The 26,409-nt window shown below is 49.7% G+C and overlaps 1 protein-coding gene across 1 annotated transcript; it reads right to left on the bottom strand.

Annotated features, from left to right (window-relative positions):
* Positions 1–622: 622 nt before the first annotated feature.
* Positions 623–20,168, bottom strand: LOC144102260 (uncharacterized). Its single transcript, XM_077635564.1, has 6 exons — positions 19,758–20,168; positions 10,077–10,592; positions 8,559–8,807; positions 4,110–4,337; positions 2,813–3,165; positions 623–733 (listed from the first exon to the last, which is right to left on the bottom strand). Exons 1-5 carry the CDS (start codon positions 20,166–20,168, stop codon positions 2,851–2,853), a joined length of 1,719 nt encoding a protein of 572 aa, XP_077491690.1. The 3' UTR covers positions 623–733; positions 2,813–2,850.
* Positions 20,169–26,409: the final 6,241 nt, after the last annotated feature.

Below are 26,409 nucleotides of genomic sequence, written 5' to 3'. Positions count from 1 at the left end.
TGGCAAATTTTTATGACCAGAGTGAAACCAGTCATTCCCGAAATTGGCCCGATTGGCTGCGCTGCTTGAGATCGGGCTAGTTCACGAAGTCTAATCAGCTGACCGATTTTGCGCGGAGCTTGACTTTGAGTGTGAACCTTGGCGCATGAAGAAATAAAATGTAAGAATTGTTGCGACTGGGCGATGAACCCTCGGAGACCCGAACAGATCAGATTCGCTCGCCACTAAACGAGAGCACTGTGCTATCTCCGCAGCCGATCACGCCTCGGGTCAAAAAGCCACACACACTCGCGCTGTGCATTGCACATCGTCGTCTATATCAACTTCCATCTGCGGCGCGAACAGATCAGATCAGCTTAACCTCGATCAGAGCTTAACCTGAGTCCAATATCACAGCAAAGCAAAACCCATACAGGAAAGCAAAGCCATGAGCCAACCAAGCATAGCACATGCTTTCGCACGTCTACTCGGTTTAACTACGTCTCAAAACCCTTTCACTTTTTAGCATGTGTTGTAGTAGAACAGACGGACGTCGGCCAACGCATGACCAATGCAAGCGCCAGTGACTGCAAGACAAGGAAACCTCATGTAACGGTAAACTTTTTTGGCCAATTTTTTTTTTATTACAACTTAAAATATTTCAAGGCACACAAACAACCAACAACGTTGGCGCCCGCACTCTTCGTACAGCCCATGAAACAACAAAACCAAAGAAATCCTTCGCCTAGGGGGCCTGCAAGAAAAGAAAAGGTGCGATTAGTGACGGCTTGGCTGACTTACGCTAACCTGGAAATTGTTCCGTCGAATTTGAATCAAAGGCAGCCCGAGCCTCTTACAACGAACACCACCTATTAATAACTGCTCATGCCATGTTCGCGGAGCTACAATTGAAACATACTGATCATGCATTTTTTGCAAGAAAATAATGACCTTTTTCATATTTTCCGATTGTTTGCGTTTGTTTCAGATCGCAAGGAACGGCTTTTGATCTCTATATTCATCACATTGGTGCCTATAGAGAGTGCTGCAAAACGGAGACAAGTGAAACATACAGGGATCTCACAGAAAGGCCTCCGACATCCATGCTTCCGCTCGAAAATGCCAATGTCGTCTAAATAGGCAAATAGAAAACAACTCACCGCTACGAATTGAAGTCTCACCATAATACACTATTCGTGCAGTAAACACTGTCAGCACCTTTATAGGATATACTGCGCTTCACCATTTAATATCTTGTAGCGTTACTTGTCCATGCTCCTCAGCCCAAATTAACTGCCCATTTATGACTTGATCATATTTAATGCTTTTATTAATTCTTTTACTTCTATAGAGACATTTTCCGCGCTTCTCTCTTTGCGACTTTGTCGCCCCAATTCCATTCCCCATGCAAAGTATACTGTAAACAGAAAGGATTAAAAAGGGAGTAAGAAAGGAGAGTAATCTGTCCTGTGCGTTATAGCTAGGGCAGCATACTCTCTTTTTTACTCCCATATAGGCATTTATTTGTGTTTAGAGTGTAGAATGCCATCTAAAATCTATGGTTTAAATTAAAGGGCTTCCCCTCTCTCTATCGCAAAGGGACACCCGCAGGGCTTGACAACTATCTGACGGCTATGCAGTTGAACGCCGCGAAGGCTACAGTTTACTAAGCTGGATTGCATTTTTGTGCAGCTACGAAGTGCTGTCAAGCAGCACAAATCCAGTTAAATTTAGTTCAGGTTCTTCTCTGCTTTCCCTATATACAGCAGCATATATGAGCATAGCAAGCCGGGGACCAGGCAGCGAGAAAAGAAAGAAAATATCGCCGGACAGTGGTCAATACCATTTTGTCAGGACTAGACAAACAAAAAAAGCATATTAGGCGCATTTACATTTTACGCAAAATATTGGTTGTGCGCTCATAGAAGATGCACAGATGAACTAATCGCAATTAAACAAGCACGTGAAAGTGAAACAACACAGGGCAGGCGCTGTGTGTTCATGTCCCTGTTCAGTGGCGCCTCTGTGATGTGTATAGCTTAGAATGAACCATAATTGAACAACCTTAAATTTCGGTCACAGAATTTGGATCAAATTCTCTAGTTTTTAATTTCGTCTGGTGGTAAACTTCTTGTTTAGGTAACACAAAAACAATTTACAACCGACAATTTTTTTTCTTCGAGGAGGAATTCCAAGCAGCGGCCCTGAATGTGGGCGGAGCAGCACTTGACAGTTAAGTCGTCTCTCATTACAACAAAACGCATTAAAAAATGTTCCTATACGGCATTCGTGAAGCGGCGATCTTTATCGTCCATCCCATGCATACCGCTTCATCTGCGCCTTGAACACACGACAGTGCAACGCCAAGAGGGACGAGAGAAGATGTCCACTGCGTGAAACGTATATCTTGTCCTCTACGTGTTGCGCAGATCTCCAACATTCTTGGACAAATATTTTGAAAATTGTGAAACTAAGATACTGGTATAGAAATGTTTAAGGTCCATTCTTCCGATATCTGGAAAAACCTTCCTTTTACATTGTTTCCATCACTCGCATCGAGCAGTTATGACTGTAATAGAAAACCAATGAGGAACGCTTTAGACTGTAGCAAAAACGTTAATAACAAAAAAATGCAAGCCTGCAGGCGGGAGGTTGGGGATATATTGATCGTTGTAGTAGAATCTTACAATATATGAGGAACAATGCGCTCATAATACCCTCCCTATAACGCATGTAACACCCTCCCTGCAAAGGCCCTTAAACGCTTTCCCTTTGGAAGAGGCTTTTTTCAGAACTGTTGGGTATGACGTCAGTGGTACGCCTCCAGGCTCACCGTAACCGGAATGCAGGGGCAGCGGAGAACCTCCTCCATTAAACGAAGTACATGGAGGCCTGCAGTTCCTGCAGCACCTTGACGGCCTCCACGTATTGGGCAGTGGTCAACACTGCGTCTCCGCCGCCCTCAGGCGGCTCCCTGACAACACCAGACGTCTCCAGCTTGCTGGCGATGTGCTGTTTGGCGCGGAAGGCGGCCAGGTGCGCGTAGTACACAGGGGCCGGGATGCTCACGCTCCTTGCACACCGGGAGTATGTGTGGCACAGGTAGAAGCTGACCTTCTGCAGGTCGTCCGCGCTGAACTTGGAGTCATCCCACACGATATAGTAGTGGGCCGGCCGGCTGGTGCCCTGCGGGAGCGCCGAGTGGTACATTTATTCACATGCGAGAATTCCAAGGGCCGTGTCATGTTGTGTCGCGTCGTGTCCTGGTATGTGGTGGTGCGGTGTGGTCCTGCTTGTGGTGCGATGTGATGTGGCGTGGTGTTTGCGGTTTAAATGCGCCATTACGTGCAAAGGACAGTGTTTAAACGCAATATACAAAAACCAGCAGAGCCCATGAGCACAACATGCGCTTGCCCTGCTCCTAATGCGGCATGCACAACATGTTTCTTGCTTTATCTGCCCTTAGATGCCCTCGCGCCACTAAATACAGTGAATAGCTATTATTTCCTGGCTGGCTGTCATCGGTGCATTGGTCGGTCATCGTCATCTATGTCGCTGTCCCGACATCGGGACAGCATAAAAAACGAGGCATACAAGACGACACGACTATTTAAAAAAAATCAATTTTGACCGTTTTGTGAGACTTCAAAGCCGCTTCCCGCTTTAACGTTCGAGCTAAACATCAAGCGCTTCTCTTTTCACCCAACCTTATGCATTCATTGTCTCAGTAGACGCCACCTCGAGAATAAAAACCAATGACCACATTCACATGACAGCATCACTCTGCACTGGCCCTAGAGGGCCCCCATGCGCAACTTCCGTACCGCTTCCCGAAAGTCGAACATGACGTCACAGTCACACACAGCGCTCCTGGTGGCCTCAACTTAAAGCGGAAAGCTTCCGTCACAGTCTCGCGCGTAGGTGATCTTGAAGGCCATGCTTCCGTTTCCTCAAGATGTGGAAGGCCTACACCGCAGGCGCTCCTGGAATTTGTAGCGCACTAAAGACGCGACGCGACTGTGGCGACGCCGGCGCCCGGACTATTTCCTCCGCAAATTCATAAACGAAAACACCGCCGACCATTTGTTCCCACTGACAATCGCAACAAGGGCTGAGATGAGGACGCCTACCTGGATGCCGAAGTGGCTGCAGAGGAAGAAGTCGAAGTCCAGCGGGTGCGTGACCACCGAGTCTACGGTCGTGCCTGGTGGGACGTTGCGACACTTGCCCACGCCGTCGCGGTCGTTGGCGGGCATGAACCTCGTGTGATGCCGCTTCTGGACCACGATGAACGTCAGCGCTGGCTCGTAGGTCTCGTTGGGAGACAGTTCCTTGCACGCTAGCCGGATGGCGCTCACCTGCGAGATTTGAGAGCCGAAACAAAAATGTCGGTCAAGGCTGAAAGGCCATTCGAATCATCACGATATCTACCTAGTTTAGAATGTAAACCAAACAATTTGGACGTTCATGAGCTTTGCTGTCGTACCTTATACAATTGTCGTTTAACAAAATGTGTGCGGCGAAGAGCAGCGTTTTTTTATCAATGCTATTATCGGTTGTACTCTGGTTAAACGAGCCGTTTAAGCTATCGTTCAGTTCAACGGAAGTGCAGCTTTTCCAACTGACGCTGAAATGAATAACAGTCGGCTGCAGTTATTCGGCAAACTCCGCTAAATTGAGTTCACGCGGTCAACATTCTGGATCACGTGATCGGTTTGTACATAACTCTGGGCATTGACTACCTAGTTGACTTCACTGAACTAAAATTTCTGTGCAAGCATGGTGTTTGAGTATGCCTAAAGTGAACAAGCACACAGAGCTAAGAAAATTCAGTACAGGAACGTCAGGCTTCACCGCTCAGCCGTTGTTTTCCTTGTGCCACTTCGCGGTATTTTTTTTCTGGCTACACTAATCCGAATATAGTTGGATACACTCAAGAATGAAGCCGCTTTTCTCCGTAAAAGGACCCCCTTCCAGTCAATGGCTTCGGCTTATTATCACGAACCCTCAAGGCTGGCAATGCGGTGAGCGCCGTGACAGTGACAATAGTCTTCCCTGTAATGGGGGAGACTAACCCCTTTCATCTACAACTCCCTACGTGGTTACCCAAGCAGGCTCATGAGAATTGGTCTACGCCATTGGCTGCAAGATAGTCCATTCAGGGGGAAAAGCCGCTCGGTTCTTGGGTTGTATTCGACTATAATGGAAGTTGTAGTTGTACTTATATTAGACAGGATAGCAAGATGTGGCAGCCGGAAATGCCGCCGACTTGGCCGACTCAGTGGGTCAGTAGACTGGTCCAACTGCGTATCTCTACTGAGCTGAGATCTCAACAGCAGGTGGCGCTTCCTTTTATTACCCGTGCCACACGCGCACTAGAAATAACCGCAGATATTTGTAACCTTAAGTTTGCCTATGCCATTATTTTCGGAGCTGGCGCTACACGTCCAGATTTAACGACATTATCATTTGTTGGCAGATTTATTGACATTACAGATTCGCGACTAATCAGAGGAGTTTACAATCCAATAAATGACGAAATGCGAATGTTTTCTGATAATATTCTGACACCCACTTTTCAATATAGGTCAGAAGAAGATAACCGTGGGATCAATTTAGAGACAAGCTCGCCGAAATAGTAGCCAAACATGTCCCACTTATCACGCTATCAAATCATAAACCTAACCCTTGCTTTACATGAAAGCATCAACGCATTACAAATAAGAAAAAAATGGTTGTACAAAAATACAAAGCACGAATGTTCGCCCTGCGCGTGGGTAAATATAAAACCAACCTAAAGCTGTTTTGTCCTGGCCTTTGTGACGATAAAAAGCCCTTACTGCGCTACTTAAGAACAATAAAAGCAAGTCCTTCAAGACAATACGTCCGAACAGTGTCAGTAATGATATATCAATGCATGACGTTCACAGCACCCCCTACTTCGATGCCGAATGTCCTAAAGCATTTAACTCGTTTTTCGCATATATTTTCACCCAAGAAGATAATCCTAACATCTCGTATGTACCTGATTTTGGTTACCCGTACATGGCACCGGTTGACATTACACTGTATGGCTTAGTACACCTGATAAATAACCAAGTACTCTCTTTTTCTGGTGTTGATGAAATCAATTCAAAATACTAAAGAAATGCCATTTCTGTCTCCAGCATCATCTTCCTTCATATCTTTAAGCAGACAGTATCTACAGGTGAGGTTTCCACCGATTGGAAAATAGGAAATGTTGTACCGGTTTTCAAAAGTGGCAACAAACACTCGCACGAAAACTGCCCACTTGCACCTTTTTGGACTTTGCCAAAGCATTTTATCGGGTAGAACATTGCCGACAAATATCTAAGCTTTATGCACTTAAATTAAATTATTTAACTCTGTCATGGGCCCGTAGTTTTCTTTCTAATCGCCAGCAGTTCACCGTTAACATTTATTAATTTCCTGTTTCCGATGTTACATCGGGCGTGGCGCAAGGAAGCCTCCTCGGTCCATTACTATTCTTAATTTACATTAATGACGTGCCAGCAACAATCTCATCTTAGATACACATATTTGCTGACGACTGCATTAATTATTGGCCAATAAAATTTATTAATGGCCACCTTGAACTTTAAAGTGACCTCGATTGCATAAAAGACTGGTGTAAAACGTGTCTAATGACTTTAAGCATTTCTAAGCGTAAGATAATTACTTTTAGCCGAAAATCAGTCACTTCGAATTTTCCATACCACAATAATAACGATACTTTGGCTCGGATTACGCAGTATAAGCATCTAGGCGTCCATATTTCACCAAACTTTTTAGGGCTGAACACACAACCACCACTTTCGCCAATGCTTCCCGGTCACTAGTTTTCTTTCGCCGTAACCTGCAATGCACTACCCCTCACGTGCATAAACAAGCCTACATTACTTTTGTAGCACCGCAGCTAGAGTACGCTACATCCATCTGGTCACCTCATCAGAAATATCTAATAAGTTGGAAGCTGTCCAGAATCGGGCTTGTCGTCTCATTTCGCAAAATTAGTTATCAGTCCAGTGCAACCAAACTGAAGATCAAACTTTCGCTCCATGCATCCCTTGCAAATTCATCGCGAGACTGCCCTTTTATCTATCTTTCACAAATATGTTCATGCCACTGATTCACCGCCAGCACATCTACAACGTCCCTCCTACTTATAACATTGATTACATAATAACTACAGCTATGCCGCATTTATGGCATATATGGCATTTATGGCATTTATGGCGCGTGCCATTCGTCTCTGGAACGATCTTCCGGACTGCATCGCCCTGCAGGGTAATCATGGCACCTTTTCCAAACATCTACCCAAACACTTCGTTGATAACGGTTAGCACGTCATTTATATACTCAGGATTCATTTAACTTCGTTTTCAGCAGCTTGAAACTATTGCCTCTTTGGTTCCGTGGATGCACAGCTTTGCTTATTTATACCTTATATGTTTTCTTTGGCTTTTGTATAACTCTTCCTGCATTTCCCCTGTTTTTGTTACTTGACGCAGAGTTGTTTTTTTACTTTTATCCCTTTTTATGAATTGCGATATCTTATCTGAACTCACCTGTTTTTATGTGTGTTTTGCTGTACATTTACTATGATTTTTGGATTTCTAACCTATTTTTCACTACCTTCTGTATCCCCCATTACACAATGCCTCTCCGGAGGCATAAAATATCTCTATATAAGTAAATAAATACTTAATCACGGTGAAGATACCGCCTTTTAAGGCAGTAAAAAAACCCTGAATATAAACTGCGTTAATGACCAATATCCCAGCAATGCTATTCAGATATAATATAAAAATTAATTTGTAGAATAGGCCACTGTTCTTGCTTGACAATAGTGTAAAAGTAGAACTCGTGTGTCAGCTCAAATGATAACAGTACATATGAATTGCTGGTTAAAATAGTGTTCTTTTTGAATAAACCATTATCCTCTGGATAGTAACTTCACACAAAAAAAAAATGTTTTCCTGTATGCGGAATGGGGAAAAGAGTATACAGTGCTCGGGCGAATGAGTTGTGGCGAACTCAGAAGGTCGCAAAAGCCAGTTAGTCTGTCTAATGTCATTAAATACGAGTGCGTGGCACCGCGCCAATTGCGTTAAAAATTGATTTACTAAGTAATTAATGACATAAAACTTGACCGTGTGGCACGGGTATAACACCTCGAGCTGTCGTTCAGTTCAACGGACGGTCAACTGCACAGCAGTTATAATCACCCGTGTGTAAGAAGGGTGAGAGGCAGAGCGGATACGTACAAAACCGCGCCAGAGGCCTCAGTCTTGGATGTTTACCACCTTTTGAAGAGAAACGATCAAGCTGAGGTCAACTAACGCCGAGAAGACGTCTCCAGAAATGAATATCTTGGATGTCCTGAAATTATATCCCTGTGGAGATCAATTCGGTGTCGTTACGTATATGCACAGCTAGTCCCCTTCTCAAAAGACAAAGGTTATCCAATGACACTAGTGACATTGAATGCGGGAAAAACTGTCTTAACAAGATGAGCGTTTAGTGGGGACTGTATTGTAGTAGGTGCAGTTGCTTACCTCATGGTTACGGACTTCCAAGAACTGCCCCTCGCTCACTCCGTCCCTGTAGAAGACGATCCGCTCGGGCTTGTGCCTGGTGGCGCGGTAGAAAGCCAGTAGCAATTCTTTGATCATGTCCTTCAGGTCTCTGATGATTTCCACACGCGCCTTAGCCTCGGAGTCTTCAATCTGTACCCGAATGGTGGCGTGAAACTTGCACGGTACACGGTCTAGGCTTCCGACGCACGCGGCGATGGATGGCCTGACCTTGTCTCCAGGCGATGGGTGCGACACGTCTGCTCCGATGACGATCACGGGCCTATGGAACAGCTTCGGCTTCTCCTGCATCAGGAGACTATTGTTGATACCGCCCATCTTGGCGTTGATCTTCTGGCACAGGTTTTGGATGAGCGCTGCGTTGCACTTTTGGACCACGTTGTTGTCCAAGATGCATTGTGTGCGCAGGGACAGCTCAGTCTCTGCCACCTGCTTGATCTCAGCGTAGTTCGTGTCTTTTGTTATCACAGCCACAACCATCTCCAACTGCGGGTGCTGCTGGCGCTGCTCCGTGAGAACGGTCCGCATGGGCTGGCGGTTTGTGTCGAACGTGATGACCGCAAGCGGCTGCGCAATGCGCATGCCCAGTTCTTTGCCGATGCGGATCAGCATCCTGACGAAGTTTTCCAGGGAATCCTTGTGCGCGATGCGGCTCACGTTGAGAACAATCCACTTTGTCATGGACATCGCCTCGTAGAAGCGCTGCCCTCGGAGATCCCACGTACCGTCGCGCGGCTTGCACATGGTGTTGTTCTCAAAAACCAGAGATGGCGGGTCGAGCACTCTGCCCACAACCTGAGTGGGTTCAGTGTTGATCTTGACGCCGAACTCTCGTAGGTACTTGCCCGAGCTGCTGACCATGTCGCGCACAGACTGACGAATCTCCTGGAAGCGCTTGGCTGGCGGCTGGGCCGTGCGCTTGATCATCTCGGCGGTCTGACTCTCGTCGAGCTTCTTCCGACAGTGCTGGCCTTCGGCCAGCTCGCACACCTCCAGAGGAATGTAGACCGGATGCGTCGGGCTACCACTCTGCACGCAAGGGAAGTTCGGGTACGACAAGCGTCTGTAGCGGCTCTGGAAGTAGTCTGCGACGGAGATCTGACTACCTTCTGATTCAAAATAGATTTCCTTCGCAGTTTCTCTCGTGATCTTGACCACTTTGTACTTGCGCGGGTACGGAAGGTGCGTCACTTTGACACGGAGTCCCTTGAGCTCCCTATTCAGGCGCACGTACTGGTTCTCGCGCAATGACCGGAAGTCCGCGGGCGTCAACACACGACGGCTGTCGCTTAAGAACCTGCACATGAAGTCGACCAGTGGAAGCGACTCGTAGAATGCTGTTGCTGACATGTCGACGTTAAGCATGGGCTTCCATTGGGCGGGTCGAACACTCGTGTAGTAGCCAAACCACACCTCCCGGCCTCCTCCGAGGTCATTGTGCTCGTTGGGTCCAGGCGGTCTGAAGAACGAGCGCCCAACCGGTGCAAGGTTGATCGAGGGGCTGTGCCTCAAGACGATGTCGATGGCCTGAAGGACTTCCTGCGGCACAGTTTGTACGCGCTTTTGGAAGACACCATGCAGGGCGTCCAGGTTCACTGTGGCCGCGTACTGGATCTTGATTATAAACTTCTGGGATCTTTGGTCTTCCTCGAGGTCGACTGTGAATGTGCGCTCGCGGAAGTTGAGCTGGCGGCGCGTGTACAGGTTCTTGCGGCCATCGAAAGCCGGGATGCAGTTGGCCAGGTCTTGCCGGTACTTCTTTACTAGGAGCTCGATGACAATCCGGTTGATCTTCGTGCTGAGACATCGGTACTTTTTCTGCTCAGGAACCTTGGTCTCCTGGGCAGTCTCAGAGGAGATCTCGACGTCATAGTGGTAGACGCTGCCAGACGGTATCTCAATGCTGAAGTGGTTGGCAAGAAGTTGTATGGTCCGGCCCAGCTGGCCGTGGGCGGGCCGCCGCGGGAAGTGAGAGGGCAGGGTTCGCTCGAGCTCCTGCGCCGTGATTGGTGGCAATTAGAGCAGAGCATGAACAATTAAGGATGCACGCACTGTCTCGTGTGTTGAGCGTCACATAACTTTGACCGAAAGGCTTCGATCTACACTACACTGCAGGACCGGTTCCGGTGAGTCTTAATGAAAAAAGCCTCCTGCACCCCGTGCGTTGTAGCGAGCCCATTAAAGGACGGCGCTTGATCATTGATATGCTCCAGTGAGAATGTTTTAAATGTTTCGTGCAAGCGAAGCTATCTGCAGTCAATATCTTAATTTCAGCGTATTCGAGACTTCCTATATCTTTTCATCACTCTTTTCATGCTCACAGGTTGGCGCTCTTCAGCCAGCCCTACCCAATCGGCCCCACCGCCGGCTGCCGACGAGTTCGGTAATTCACCCCTGTAGAATGGGGTCGGGGGGGGGGGGCTTCCTGAACCGCCGAAGAGACGCTTATTACTCGCAGTGGCCATAGCAGCTGCCTTACTTTTGAATCTAACTGTTAAGTGGAAGCCCACGGGGCCGTTGCCCTCCCCTTCCCCCCGCACCTGTTACCAGGAGCGGTCATGCCCGAGGGGGAATCGAGGAATGTACGTCGAGGCGTGACGCCCGCGCTTAGGGTGAAAGGCGGCACTAATCCTTTCGGTCCCGACGCGTGGCAACCGGTGCATCGTATGCGCATGCAGCGAGCTGCGCATTCCACTGGGCTCGCGACAGCCCACGGGGACAATGCCCCCCCCCCCCCCGCACCTGCTACCAGGAGCGATCATGCCTGGGGCGGGCCCTGGGCTCCGCCCACTAGTACATACGATGCAATTGCTTTGCTATTGGTCCAAATTGGGCGAGAGCTAGATTACTCAAGCTCCGCCCAATTATCGAAGGGGTTAAAACCCGCGGGAAACGACGACTTAGACGAGCGCGCCGAGTCTCAAGCTCGGCCGTTTTTAACAGCCTTTTTTAAATAGCCTTTCTTTACCAGCCTTTTCTTTAAACTGCCTTGTCATCACCACCTTGTATTTCAATCACGTCTTTAATAAATAAGTTTTGCTTTAAGAAGTTGGAATTGCTGCCCCAACCGGCAACGTGTCGCCGGACGAAGACCTGAAGTACTCTTCGTACTGCTAAAAGACGTTCCCATCGGTAGGAGGGCAGAGGAAAGTTTAACTGGTGCCGTGACCAGGATCGTCTGAGCGGCTTCCTGCAGAGCGGTTGGAGGCAGTACCTTCCGGAAGATTGACGGAGCACAAAATCTTGGGGAGAAGCCCCGGGGACCAAAGTCCAGGCGAGGTCTCGGAGTCAAGGCTCCACGTCAGCGCTGACAGCGAGGAAGCGGACCGACGGAGCGGAGCGCGGCGACTTCGGCGGCATCTGTGGCTGGCGGCTTCATCGGCCTGGAGGACGTGACGGGCACCGCAGTGAACACCGGTGGGACTCCCACCCCTTCCGCCACCAGCTCAACGTGAACAGCGGAAAGACACCGACCCAGCGCAGCACGAACAAGAAGTCTGCAGAACACAGGTGGGCCCTTTCCCGTTTTCTCCGGGAACGCGATGTCAGTCACTACCCGAGCACAGAGGCTGCGCGTGGGAAGTCGAAACGCTAGTGACACGGACTCTGACGGGGAAGACACGGAGAACGTGACGATTATGGATGGGCAGAGAGCTAACACCCCGGCGAGTGACAGCAGCCAGGGTAGCGCGCGCTTGAGGGAGCAGGAGCTCGAGATTGAAGCTCTTAGGCTAAAAATTCAGCTCCAGACGCTGATTCAGAGAGGTAAGGGCACCTCGGGAAATGGCAGCAGAAGGGAAAAATTGGGTCGGCACGCGGATGATCTAAGGGCAGTCCTCGCGCCAATGCCACAGTCGGAAGACCTCATTCCTGCGTGGTTCAAAAGCGCCGAAAATATGATAAGGGCCTGCGAGATCCCGAATGACATCGCGGGGCCAATTATAATGCCCTTCCTGAATGGAAAAACTCGGGCACTCGTGGCTAACCAGTCGGTCGACACGGTAATGAGTTTCGAGAAAATTCGGGAGCTAGTACTCGCGGAGCTCAGATTGACTGCTGAAGAATACAAGCGGAGGTTCTACACTTGTAGAAAAGATGCCGAAAGCTAGGGTCAGTTTGTCACCCAATTGGACGTAACGCTTGGATACTACTTGCAAAGTAGGAAAGGGAGAACATTAGAGGACGTTCGGGCCTTAATGGTGGCAGACCGCGCTAAGCAGACTATGCCGGACAAAATGCGCGAGTACATTCTCCAACAGGAGACAGATAAGTGGTTGAAACCCAAGGAGCTTGCGCAACTTGCCGAACAATATGAAGACAGTAGGCGTGGGCGCCGTCAAGGGGCTGCAGAGGAGCCGAAAAAGTATGAGGCAAAGCCGCGCGAGCCACGGAACCAAGGAAATCGATCCAAGGACGAACACAGGGAACCGCCAAAATGCTATGGCTGTGGTAAATTCGGTCATGTGCAGTGGAACTGCCCACAGAAGAGGCCCAATGTAGGGTCTGGTGATGATCTAGGTCGTCACCAGCAGGACGCAAAGATGACAGCGAGAGCCGCGGTCGAATCCGTAACGCGAGCTGAGGGTATGTATGGGCGCGTCCCTCAAGGCCCATTAAGAATCCTTCAAAAGGCATGGACAGGGAACTGGACACCACCTATGGGCCTAAATAAGGCTACGTCAGAGTTTCTGATCAAGCTGCGGCAGCAAATGGCTGAAGTAGCAGGGAGGGTAGATCACCAAATCAAGCAGCTGCAGAAAGCGTATGCGGAGAAATACAATCTAAGGGCACGGGCCAAAGGGTTCTGTGAGGGTGACGAAGTCCTCGTGTTAGATACGAACCAGCAGAACAAGATGCGACCTAAATGGGCGGGCCCAGCAACGATTAAAGAATATAGACGACCCGATAGCTGTGTTGTCAAGTTCAGAGATGGTTCTGAGCGATGGGTGCACGCCAATAGACTGAGAAAGTATTACGCCAGAGTAAACAACGTAGGCGTAATTTTTGAGTCTGACGGAGAGTTTGGGGATATAAAAGGTGTTCCGGAATTGCATACTGGGAGTTGCACCTTTGAATCCACACTACATGAGTCCACGCATCTGACCCAGGAACAAATCAGGGAGCCGCCTGTGCTAGGTAGATGGATCGGACATCGCGGGCCAAGGAACGTACGGGACGGTGGCCCAACCTGAGTGTGTGTCTGTGAGTGCTTGTGGACTGACATCTCAAGAGCATTAATGATGTACCCCTTGTGTGATGAGTTTAGACTGTTATTTGCTCGCAAAGAGAAAAATATGTAAATCTGAGTGTAGATGCATGCAACAAGATATCCTTGTGAACCTACTCTTTTCGCTATTGCCATAAGTAGGATGTGAAGTGCCCCTCCTTGGTTTGTGTTTTTTTTTGTGCTGGTACTTGTGCTTTCGCGCGTTTTGTATGTTGTTGAAGGCCGGATGCTTTGTGCTATTGTGGGCTTCGGTATGTTGTTTGTACAAGTGTCCCCCAACATTCTTGGTGGGGAGGTGTTAAGTGGAAGCCCACGGGGCCGTTGCCCTCCCCCCCCCCCCCCCCACCTGTTACCAGGAGCGGTCATGCCTGGGGCGGGAATCGAGGAATGTACGTCGAGGCGTCACGCCCGCGCTTAGGGTGAAAGGCGGCACTAATCCTTTCTGTCCCGACGCGTGGCAACCGGTGCATCGTATGCGCATGCAGCGAGCTGCGCATTCCACTGGGCTCGCGACAGCCCACGGGGACAATGCCCCCCCCCGCACCTGCTACCAGGAGCGATCATGCCTGGGACGGGCCCTGGGCTCCGCCCACTAGTACATACGATGCAATTGCTTTGCTATTGGTCCAAATTGGGCGAGAGCTAGATTACTCAAGCTCCGCCCAATTATCGAAGGGGTTAAAACCCGCGGGAAACGACGACTTAGACGAGCGCGCCGAGTCTCAAGCTCGGCCGTTTTTAACAGCCTTTTTTAAATAGCCTTTCTTTACCAGCCTTTTTTTTAAACTGCCTTGTCATCACCACCTTGTATTTCAATCACGTCTTTAATAAATAAGTTTTGCTTTAAGAAGTTGGAATTGCTGCCCCAACCGGCAACGTGTCGCCGGACGAAGACCTGAAGTACTCTTCGTACTGCTAAAACACGTTCAAATCGGTAGGAGGGCAGAGGAAAGTTTAACTCTAACCGACAGACAAATCTGAAAAAAAAAAATACGCAGCAGCGCGAGGCGTAGAAATGCGCGTGCGTGAAACAGTCGCTGAAAAGAGCTCGCCAACCTTCGCTCGGGATTGTGGCTTCTGTGTTCAATGTAGAAATATATGGTTCAGGTGTTTATGACGAGAGAACATAGTGGTTGAGCTAGGTTATATACACGGCTGGTCAAAAGTCTCCGGGCCACAGGGCTTGCTTCTTTTGAGCAGTATATCATGGCATTTAAGACGCGAATAAAGCTATCAAGGTTCGCAGAGAACAAAAGCCTCTTCCGCCCTCAATGGATATTTTGAGTATTTGAGGGTGTCATGTCTGCCTAATTATACAGCTCAAAAACAGTCCCTGTGGCCTGGGAACTTTTGACCGACCCTGTACTTTCCTCAGAATATATTTCAGATCCCTGTGCTATCTTGCGCACATATGGCATGGACGATCGGGACGATTGCAAAATCAAGGAACCGCACTGCGTGGTGGGTGTGTTCATCAAAATCGAGACAGTAATTACTAGTTTTTTCCCTGCCTTAACTTATTTATTCAGGAAACCAAGGACATGGTGGCGCAAGAGCTGTAGAAGCATTTCTTGCAAGCATTATAAACCACTCAAAGTTCAACTGTGGGCGGTTTTGAATGTTTTTAGACGTGGCATTATGTTCCACTACGCATCACATTTCTTAAGTCCTTTCTCTGCGCCTCAGAAACCGTTTTTCAAAATCCTCAGTAGAAGCCCTTTAAAACAGCAAAAACAAAGAACGCCGAAACTAAAACTGGGTTTTCCTTAAAGTGTGACATCGAGACAGAAGCTTGTCGTCATGCATACTGTCACAGAACCTCTCGGCGCGTTGACTGAATAAACTGGAGACCATAAGCGACCGACCACTGTTTGTGTGAAGTGACCATAGACAGAGGTCTTATTTTTTTTTCTTGAGCAAACTCAAAGAAAATATCGAGGGGCATGCAGCTGGTGACGTCACAGTACAATGTCTCCCACAGAAATCTTCCCTATTTCTGAGCAAGGAAGGCGACAGGCTGAACCTGGTGAACAGCCTAGTCATCAGCAGAATAACTTACTTCCATATCACCGCATGCTAAAAAGTGAAGAAAATCAGGCAGAGGTCCTAATCAAAGTAGCCTACAAGACAGCTTTGGGCTTACCCAGAAACACGTCGAACGACAAGCTGGCAGAACTGGGGCTGCAAAACACGTTCGACGAGTTAAGCAGGGCACAAGTCATGTCAGAGATACAATGGCTAAGGAACTCGGCAACAGGGAGGGAGCTCCTACGGAGGTTGAACTATAAGGGGGTCCACGACATAGAGGATAGATCGGCAGACATCCCAGACGAAATACGTCGAACCTACCAGGTTAGCCCTATACCCAGGAATATGGATCCAAATCTACACGCAGCCAGAAGACAGGCAAGAGCTGCATATGTAGAGGCGAAGATAGCCACACAAGATCAGGTAGTCTACACTAACGCCACTCTGTACCCGTGGACTCGTAGCCAAAACATCAAGAAAACGGTATCGGTTGTCAACACAAAGGAGGTTTGCCTCATCAGCGGCGCATCCACGAGAGATGGGACGATAATTAAAGCAGAGGAGATAGCCGTAGCTCTAGCGGCAGCCGAGGCTTATCGCACCAACAAATCTCTCACAATCACAACAGATTCCCAAGATGCGTGCAGACGCTACATGGTAGGAAGAATCAACAAGAAAACACTAAGAATTCCCTTGAAAACGCAGCGAACCAACGAAAAGATCAACATAGGATCTACTGGGTGCCGGGACACGCCGGAATCGAAAGCAATCTGAAGGCGGACAAGCTAGCTCGCGAGCTGACTATCCGAGCTGGTGCGTCAAATGCCTCGGACGGCCCGGAGGTGACGGTAGAGCTCACGTACGCAGCTATCCTCAACCTCATCAAAGGCAGAAGACGCAAATACCCCCGCCACATCCTCTGCTAACACAACATGAAGCGACATGTTGGAGAAGACTCCAAACAGGAGCCTTCCACAACCTTCACATTCTACATAAGATGTATCCGGAGCAGTATAGGGATGCATGTCCGTGGTGCGGGGCAACCCCCACGCTGTATCATATTACACGGGAATGCATACACAATGTAGCTTTCCGAGGTAATAAAGAGCGAAGTGTGGAGCAGTGGGAACCGGCTAACCAGCAGCCAGCTCAAGGTCCTAAGAGACCTAGTGAGCCACGCATGCCGGATGGCCAGGTACAGTGGTGCCTTGGACTAGGAGCGCCAACCACGCTCAACCTGGAAGACATCGGCAATCTTCGAGCAAGCAGCAAGACTCCTTTATTACAGCACTAAAGTTTATTCACTCACTCACACACTCGTCGCGACTGGGGCGACAAAATTAGAAAAATTTAATCCTCATGAAACAAAACCGGCGCCCGGCGGCGAAGCTCGGCAAAAGGAACTACCGTGGAAATTTCGGCATTCGTGGAGGTCGGAAGGACGCGCCAGCCGCTCATTAACAGCGAAAGATGAGCAACATACGGGACTCTTTCTTTGAAAAGAGAATGTGCAGAAGCATAATTTATAAGAATAAACAGCTACGGCCCAAGGAAACATCAGTTTGCCAGAGTGGATGTTTGGACTCGACGATGGCTCATTTAGCTTGGAGTAAAAGCTTATTTAACGAGTGACTGAAAAAGACAATACACTCACCGCGATGGCTCACTGGTTAGAACGCTCGGCTGCTGATCCGGTTTCCCAGGTTCGAACCCGACCGCACCGGCTGCGGTTCTTTGGAGAGAGAATACGCTAAGGCGCCCGTTTGCTGTTCGTTTCCAGTACACGTTAAAAATCCCCAGGCGGTCAAAATTGTCCCGTAGCCCTCCACTACGGCACTACTTCACTTCTTCTTTCACCCCCCCTTTGTCCCTTCCCTTATGACGTATTACGGATATCCACCGATATGTGAGACAGGTACTGCGCCATTTCCTCCCCCCCCACCCCCGGAAAAAATAATGTGGATGGGGAAAGAATGCGCAGTATGTCTCACATATCGTTGGACACCTGAACCGCGCCGTAATGGAAGAGATAAAGGGGGGAGCGAAAGAAGCAAGGAAGAAAGAGGTGATGTAGTCGAGCGCTCCGGAATAATCTCGACCACCAGGGTACACCCGCCCCGGTGGCTCAGTGGTTAGGGCGCTCGACTACTGATCCGGAGTTCCCGGGTTCGAACCCGGCCGCGGCGGCTGCGTTTTTACGGAGGAAAAACGCTAAGGCGCCCGTGTGCTGTGCGATGTCAATGCACGTTAAAGATCCCCAGGTGGTCGAAATTATTCCGGAGCCCTCCACTACGGCACCTCTTCTTCCTTTCTTCTTTCACTCCCTCCTTTGTCCCTTCCCTTACGGCGTGGTTCAGGTGTCCAAAGATATATGAGACAGATACTGCGCCATTTCCTTTCCCCCAAAACCAATTAATTAATAACACCAGGGTACCTTTAACCTGCACTGACATCGCACAGCACACGGGAGCCTTAGCGTGTTGACTCCATAAAAACGCAGCCGTCGCGGTTGGGTTCGAACTCGCGATCTCCGGATCAGTAGCCGAGCGCTCTAACCACTGAGCCACCGCGGCGGGTTGGATCAGCCCAGCTAATCCAGAATATACAAAGCGAAAGCGATATTGAGCTCTCCACTGACCCACAGAGTCGGTTGTGCGCCTTTACATTCGTGAAAAAACGGTCTTTGCCAAGTTGTCAACGCCAATGAACTATGAACGCCGTCGGCTCACTTGTTTTGTTTACTTTTCGAGGGAAGGAAATGGCACAGTAATCATCTCGCATATCTCGGCGGACACTCTAACCGCGCCGACAAGGAAGGCATAAAGGAGGGAGGCAAAGAGGAACGCGAAAACAAAATTGAAAGTTGGATTTTGAGGAAAGGCGTGGCGGTGCGCAGCGGCGGAACACTTGTGGCTCGGTGCTACCAGTGGCGCATGCGCAGTAGTGGGTAGAGAGCGAGAGAGAAAAATGGGCCGTGTGTCATCACTGCTCCTCGTGCATGCGCAGCACGGCTCTCCAGGAATCATGCGAAACTGCGCAACCTGCGGCCAGTAAAGCTTTCGCTTTATAAACAAATATTTCATACGCTGGCAACACAACACTCGGCCGCCGGCGTATATGTACTGAACCCAAAGGCTAAACCTGACGACGCACCAATTGCTTGAGCCAACCTTTATCCAGGCCATGACTGAGGCCCTGAACCTCACAGAAGAAACTGTGAACATTGAAAATTGATTTTCAGGGAAAGGAAATGCTGCTGTATCTTTCTCACATATTGGCGGACACATGAAACGCGCCATAAGGGAAGAGAAAAAGGAGGGCGTGAAAGAGGAAAGGAAGAACGAGGTGCTGTAGTGGAGGGCTCCGGAATAATTTCAGTCACCTGGGGAGCTTTAATGTACACTGACATCGCACCGCACATGGGTGCCTTTGCGCTTCGCCTCCACCGAAATGAAGCAGCGCGGTCGGATTCAAACCACTCATTTATATGCGGTTGTTACGTCGCAAACTAATAACTTATAACCTAACTTATAACTTATAAACTTATAAACGAAGCGGTTTATAACGAAACTAATATAACGAAGAAATTATGATTGCACGTGGAAGCTCGACCAACAGGGACTATTACGAAGCTACAGTTATAACGAAGTAATTGCCGGAAACCTTCAACTTCGTTGTAAAGAGGTTCAACTCTATTTGGACCGCTGGCATAACTAGCTGCACAGCATGGTTTATAACGATATAATGGATATAACGAAGGAATTACGATTCCCCTCGGGAGCTCCTTCAACACTGCATATAACAAAGCAAAAGCCGGGAACGAACTCTCAGCTTCGTTATAACGAGGTTAAACGAGCTACATGGCATGCCTCAAGATGAAGCCCTTTCCGTGAAACAGTACGCACCTTGATCCTGACATCGTCACCCGGAGTGGCCTGGTCGCCAGCTTCGGAGGTTTGCTGTGTCACCGCAACGGGCGGCGTGCATGGTGGCGACGGTGGTAGGGCAGCTGCTGCCGGCTGACTGCCACTCACGGCGGCTGCTGCGGATGCAGGCCGGGGGTTGCTGGCAGCTACGTTGGCGGAACCCGAGGCGGCGGCGGCCCCGTTGCTGGGACGGGAGGCGCTGGGCTGAGCGCTGGGCTCCGCGGCCGTGGTCGGGCCGCCGCTGACGGCGCACGGCTGCGGGCTTGCCGCGGCGCCCTGCTGGAGTGCTTGCGCGAACGAAACCCGCGAGGGACCGGCGGGCGACGGAGCAGGATTGGTGGCTTGGTTGCCACCGCTGGCGGAAGGCACCGCTGCGAGCCGAAAATGCATATTTAACGTCGGCTCTGTATATCGGCTGCGTTTGCGATCATAGCGATCGTTACGACACGCATATATACACTGCCGAAAGCAGAAGACTGGACAGCCGTCGCCGGAGCTCCGTTGGTAGAGCACCGGACGCGAAATTCAGAGGTCGTGAGTTTCGGATCCCACCGGCGGCATGTGGTTGCTTTTCTTCTGCTTTCTAATGAATTATCTTTAAAAAGGTTCGCTTCTTTATGGTGGTTTAAAGTCGCAAAGAGACTAAAAAGTCATTGCCCTATTAAGCCTCCACTGATGAACACCACAAATTATTTAAGAAAGCATCCCCTAAGTTTCTTGGTTTCGGTGACTGTTGGCTTCCGTCATGTCATAACGAGCACCTCTTGTCCCTTCCCTCGTCTGCTCAACGGGAAAAGACAGCTGGTATAGAGTACTTAGTCGATGGTTTGATCGAAAGCCGTCTGGTCAGGTCAGCACAGAGGTCAGCAGAATCAGTCTTCGGTTTACTGATCATGTTAAAGTGCGCAGCTGACTGCAATTAACATATTTGACATGGTCAGTGACCGAGAATGCAGTATAGAGTGGTCGAGAGCATATGTCGCAACAGCCGTCCCAACTCAGACAGCTGTGCAAGCCGATAGTGGCATGCACCGTGACTAAACCCGACCAAACCCGCAGCGACCCCAAACAGCGTCGTAAACCCTTTGCACTGAAGAACTGAGTGCTCGGCCCTAGCTGGCGCACATGGTCTTAATTTTCACACAAACGGGATCAGCCCTCCCCCACAGCAACAAAGAAGCGATAAGCCCCGCCGTATTCAATAAATTTGCGACACACGCGCAAGCTTTCCCTATAGTTCGCTATTTGAGAAGAAAAAAACAATTTTCAATTTAACTTGGCTAACCCTGGAATACAGCGAAAAGCAAGGACGCTTGATGAGTGTCTCAGGCTCGTCTATGGCAGCGCCTGCATGGACAGCCGTTCTATAGCATATACCCACACGCCCAGGTGGCTTAGACGCACTATTACTGGGGCTTAGACCCCCATCGAATGTTTTTAAGCTCAAAGGTGAACCCAAATCTCACCTAATGTCAAAGGCCAAAGATCAGATGTCAACTAAAGGTCATGGGTCAAGGTCAGGGGTCAAGAGTTCGACCCGTATCTGTACCACGTACGGTCATGCACGGCTAAAGTGGTTGGGCTGAAGGTCGTTCAAGGCTATTCTCCGGCCTATGGGACGACTCCTTTACCAAACGTGGTGAAGCTTTTCGCTTCGTGTTCAACGGCAGTGACTTCTTTCATTTCATTCATTTTAGAGCGCAGCTCGCCCGTTCCTGAGTTCCGCGTCGTAGCCGGTGTAACATGCTAGCCGACAGGTGACGTGTTACTCAGTGTGACAGGTGCCGTGTTGGCAGGGAGCAGCAGAGCGAAGCGCCACCTGCCATCGCGAGAGGAATGGACAGCCGGAAGGCAGCTGCTACGGGACGATTCCGGAGGGTGGCTAGCAACATAACACGACACCTGCCAAGCGGTAGCAGGCGGCATGCGAAGAGCTGCGCTCAACTTTCGGATTACCGTCTGTCGCAATCGGCCTTCAATTTTTTTTTTCATTTATATATCGGCCGTAAAGAATACACGTTTCTTGCCGCGGATAACGCTTGCTGTCACGAAGAATGTCAGCACATGCTGGTGGCGGGAAACTCACTTCTCCAATTCCTTTTTTTTCCTCAAAATCGACGCAGTCCAGAACATCGTCAGCGCCAATGCCAATGATCACAATGAACGCGGCGGTGGCGGCTGACTGACGTCATAGCCGTCACGTGGTTTCTCCTCGGTTCAAGGTCAAACTCTCGTACACAGCGAAGCAGCTACGCAGGGTAGTAGTAAAGCCTTCGCTTCACGGGAAGGGGACGATGAAGTGGCTGCCTGGCCCTAATGAGCAATGATGTAGGGGCTCTCGCATATGTGGCGAAGGCTGCTTGCCACCGGGGGTACCTGTTGCTAAACCGTCGTCATCGCTTCAGATGACGCGGCTGTTGAGACGCGCGTCCTTTCTTCCCAACTTTCCTCTCATATCTCTTTTAACTCTCCTACTGTCTGCCCGCGGCAGCGATTATCTGTACGTGGCAGTGATTGTGCATCAGCTGGAACCAGTGGGCGGGCCTGTTAACTTTTCATTATTCCCTCAGTCGAAACAACAGCAGCAATACCGTGCCACTCATCGCGCCACACAGCGGGACGCCAAGCTGTTAATCCGGCTTGATTAAACCCGTCAGCCCCATAGGTTGCACACTCTAACCTTGAAACAAAAGACACGCTGTCGCGATAAATAGGGATCACAATCCGGAGAAAGAGACATTTGCTGAAAATAAAAAATTGATTTTTGAGGAAAGAAAATGACGAAGTAAAAATCTCGCATATCTCGGTTTACACCTGAACCACGCCGGAAAGGAAGGGATAAAGGAGGGTGTGAAAGAAGAAATGAAGAAAGAGGTGCCGTAGTGGAGGGCTGCGGAATAATTTCGATCACCTGGGGATCTTTAACGTGCACTCACATTGCGCAGAACACTCGCCTTTGCGTTTCGCCTCCATCGAAACGTGGCCGCCGCGGTCGTATTCGAACCCGGGTTCCCCGGAAGAGTAGCCGAGCGCACTAACTACTTATCCACCGCGGCGGGTAATGCGGATAGCCCATGCCAAAAATGCGGTGGAAACAGAGTAAGGACGCTGAAACACGATGCCCGAAAGACGCGGGTTCAATCTCGGCCGCGGAGGTCGAATTTCGATGGAGGCGAAATTCAGAGGCCTGTGTTCTGTGCGATGTCAGCGCACGTTAAAGAACCCCAGGTGGTCGAAATTTCCGGAGCCCTTCACTACGGCGTCCCTCATAGCCTAAGTCGCTTTATGACGTTAAACCCAAATAAACCATAAAGGAATCTTAAATGCGCTGAAGAGATTGTTGTGCGGAGCTGCAGAGGGATTGCTGTGCACCAAGAAGAACGGGCTAAAACGAGACAGCAGCGCTCGGAAACGTGCCGCGGATCAAGGCACTGACCAAGCGGAAGAGCGTTCCACAGCACCCGCCCCGTGTCAGGTCAGCAGCATGGCCGGAACACACAGGCGCACGGGCGACGCGTGCAGTAGCGTGGCTTTTTGGGCTTGTTGGTACATAGTTCCAATACACTGTGTAGCGCAGCAAAAGACGAGGACACAAGCGCTCGTGGTGTTCGTCTCTCGTCTCTTGTGTCCTCGTCTTTTGCTGCGCTACACAGTGTATTGGAGCGTGCAGCAGCGCGTGCTCGAGGAGCGTCGAGACGAACAGTGCGCGTGCGCAAGGCGAACGTTCGGCAAGGCATTCACGGCAGGAACGCGCCGCCGGTCACAAATGCGCGGCTCGGCTGGACCCCTTTTTTTATAGGTCCTCTCAGAAGAAAAAACGACGTGATCCGAAGCGACGCGATCCTTTGTATTGGGTTATGCGTTTCAGTTAGGTACTTCACATAACCTGTTAGCACTGACGTTCGTAGCATCCCTGGAATTTGATAATTTTGTTCATTTCGCATACATTCTATCGTATAGCAATGCTACCGTACATCAAGTATTCCCGAGACAGCAGCATTAATGCAAAACGTTGCTTGTGCTAACAAGAGAGACTAATATTAATGATATCGAAAGAGTGCATTGTCCACAACTCAGGTTGGAGCTTGAGCAAGCTGAAGGCGTTGCAATTTCACTAAGCGTGCGGGCTTTGTTCGAACAAAGCAAGGCTCTTCGCAGCCTGAGGGCAGCGCGCCCAATACCGGCGTTGCATATGGCGACACTGTACGAAGCACAAGGACGGAGACGCGCAAAGGGTCGCGCGAGCCCGAAGTTCGAGCGACGTACGCAGTCCAAGGGCCACTTCACATACAAGGGAAAACGCCAGCGATTTCTGCAGCCGCGGCGCACAAAGCCGTTTCGAGACGTCGCGGCGCGTCGAACGGCCAGAGCGAAGAGGTTCAATAAATGTGCGAGTTCTTCGATGCAACGCGCCGCTCTATCGCTCTGCTCGCTCATTTGCTTGCACGTGAACGAACCTTAACGCGATTAGAAGGGTGCCGAGGTCGCTTGGGCTCAACCGAACCAGGTATATTTTTTTCCCTCAAGTCGCGGTCAGTCACGCTCACATAAAAACGATGGTACATTATAGCGAGAACAAACGGATAACGAAGCTCGTGCATTTCGTTGAGCTTTCTCGCAAAAATTTAATGCTTTAGAACACAATCATCCTAGCCCACGAGGTTAGGCCTAAAGCGACCAGCAAGTGACGCCAGATGAACAAAGGGATCGAGCACCGAAACGAGACTGCGGCGGAGGCCACAGAACCGAAAGGAAATTCGCTACGCACCTGGAGGTCCAGCAGCTGAGTCGTTTTTCTTCTTGTCTTTGCGCTTTCCTTTCCCCATTTAGATAGCAGGCCACAAACACAAATGGCAGTCACCGGAACGGACGTCTTGACTGCCTGTCGAGCCCCTAGAGAAAGGCAAAATGGCTGCGCTGTTTCTCCTTTATAGTGGCCTTTTCCGCTCTGCGATTGGCTCATATTCGACGCCACGAGCTGCACGTGTTCCGCCGTCATTGGCTACGCTTGGAGACGTCATGCGCGTGCCGGCGCTTCTGCCTCCAAGAACGCATAAAGAAAAAAAAACTGTATGGAACCAAAGGGAATTGTCGTACGATAACGCTCTACCACTGCTCCTTATGGGAACCCAAGGTCCCGGCGCGTCTCGAACACGCGCGCTGTGGAAGTCGAAGACAACAAGTGGAGGGTGACTCCGCTTTGAAACCCAATTATTCCTAGAAGCTACTTTGCTGAGAGGGTATAGTTCGCAAAATACAGAGGCGCATACCATGGTCACGGACGTACAAAGTGAGAAAAAGTTACGAGCGCTGTTAGCATTCATTTCCCATTTTGTGCAAGTCCGTGGTTTCAGCTCAGAGATCAACATGACTGAGCCACCGGAATGCGGCAAATAAAAAAACTGTAGCGATTTGTCAACATTTCTGGCTTTTATTTATGCCTATATGTATTTGTTAATGCATCCGTTTAATTCATTTTATTCCCACGTGCTAGCGTGGTTAAGTCTCGGAGTAAGGAATGTGTTTTACTGCCCACATGTGAGGCGACACTGGTGGTGGTAGTGGTGTTATTAAAAATAATAGTGAAAAGGAAGGAAAAGATTTTTGCTAGCCCCGGCATCTGCCATCGATACTGAAGCACCTGAGCTGGGGCAGCGGAAATAAAGGACAGCAGGCAGAATGAAGAAATGAAATGAAAGAGGTGAGGGGACAGGAAGAGAGGATAGGGGGAGAAGTAATATGTACAAACTATATACACAATAAGAAATGTGTCCAGGTTGTGCGCGTGATTAGTTCATTTTAGAGGAATTAAATCACACACGTGCACAGCACTGTGTTGGTTACAACTGGAGTGGGGCGTCCAGTTATTAATCGTTCAAGGTAGAACTCGCGGACCGTTCGGTCACAGCGTGTAAATACCTCACTGAGAACAGACGGGACGTCAAGCCCGTTTGTTCGAGGAAAGCACAGAGGCTCACCAAAGTTCGCTCACGAGTGCGCGCTCTGCCCTGCGGCCACAATAGCGTCTTGATGGAGTCTGGTAGTATGCCCTGCGCCCTATAGGCCGCGAGCATATCGCGACGAGCATCGGCGAACGCGGCACAGTGAAGGAGCAGGTGTTCTAGTGTTTCCGCTGCATCCGTCACACACATCACTCGTCGCGATTCCGTGACGCACCCGTCGTTCCCCGGGACACACGCAGCCAATGCGCGCGCGGTGGTAGTGGTGAAAAACATTTATAAGCAATTAAATTTTTTACAGAAAGGTGATTGGGGTAGAACCCTATTGGCCCTTTCCCCTCACAGTACTAGGTGGAGCCCCTATTCCGGGGCCCCATTGGCAAGCAATGCCGCCCGCGTCCGTTGAACCAAGGCCTTTTGGCTCCTCAGGTCTTGACAGCCGAGCAGGGCCGCCTCCCAGTCCTCTCTGGTGGGGTTGGGGTTGGGGGGGATAGATGGGTTAGATTGACACGCCCAAACCATGTGGAAGGTGTCAGACACCTCCCCACAGAACTGGCACGTGCCATCACTTCACTTCACTTCACTTTATTCACCTTAAAGACCCCCTTCAGGGGGTATTACATAAGGGGTGGGTTAATATGTTGATCAACAAGTACAAGTCATTGCTTTGA

This window comes from Amblyomma americanum, chromosome 8, assembly GCF_052857255.1.
Source record: "Amblyomma americanum isolate KBUSLIRL-KWMA chromosome 8, ASM5285725v1, whole genome shotgun sequence".
NCBI classification, from domain to species: Eukaryota; Metazoa; Arthropoda; class Arachnida; order Ixodida; family Ixodidae; genus Amblyomma; species Amblyomma americanum.
The sequence above is the reverse complement of the archived record's forward strand: the minus strand, read 5'-3'. Positions and strand labels throughout refer to the sequence as shown.

What these genes read in the sequence shown, in the direction of transcription:
- LOC144102260 (XM_077635564.1), bottom strand. Translation starts at nt 20,168, where the DNA reads ATGCATTTTCGGCTCGCAGCGGTGCCTTCCGCCAGCGGTGGCAACCAA. An exon ending in GTGACGATGTCAGGATCAAG is followed by an intron (nt 10,593 to 19,757) that starts GTGCGTACTGTT and finishes ATCACGGCGCAG; the next exon opens with GAGCTCGAGCGAACCCTGCC. An exon ending in CCTCGATCAACCTTGCACCG is followed by an intron (nt 8,808 to 10,076) that starts GTTGGGCGCTCG and finishes CCTGGAGACAAG; the next exon opens with GTCAGGCCATCCATCGCCGC.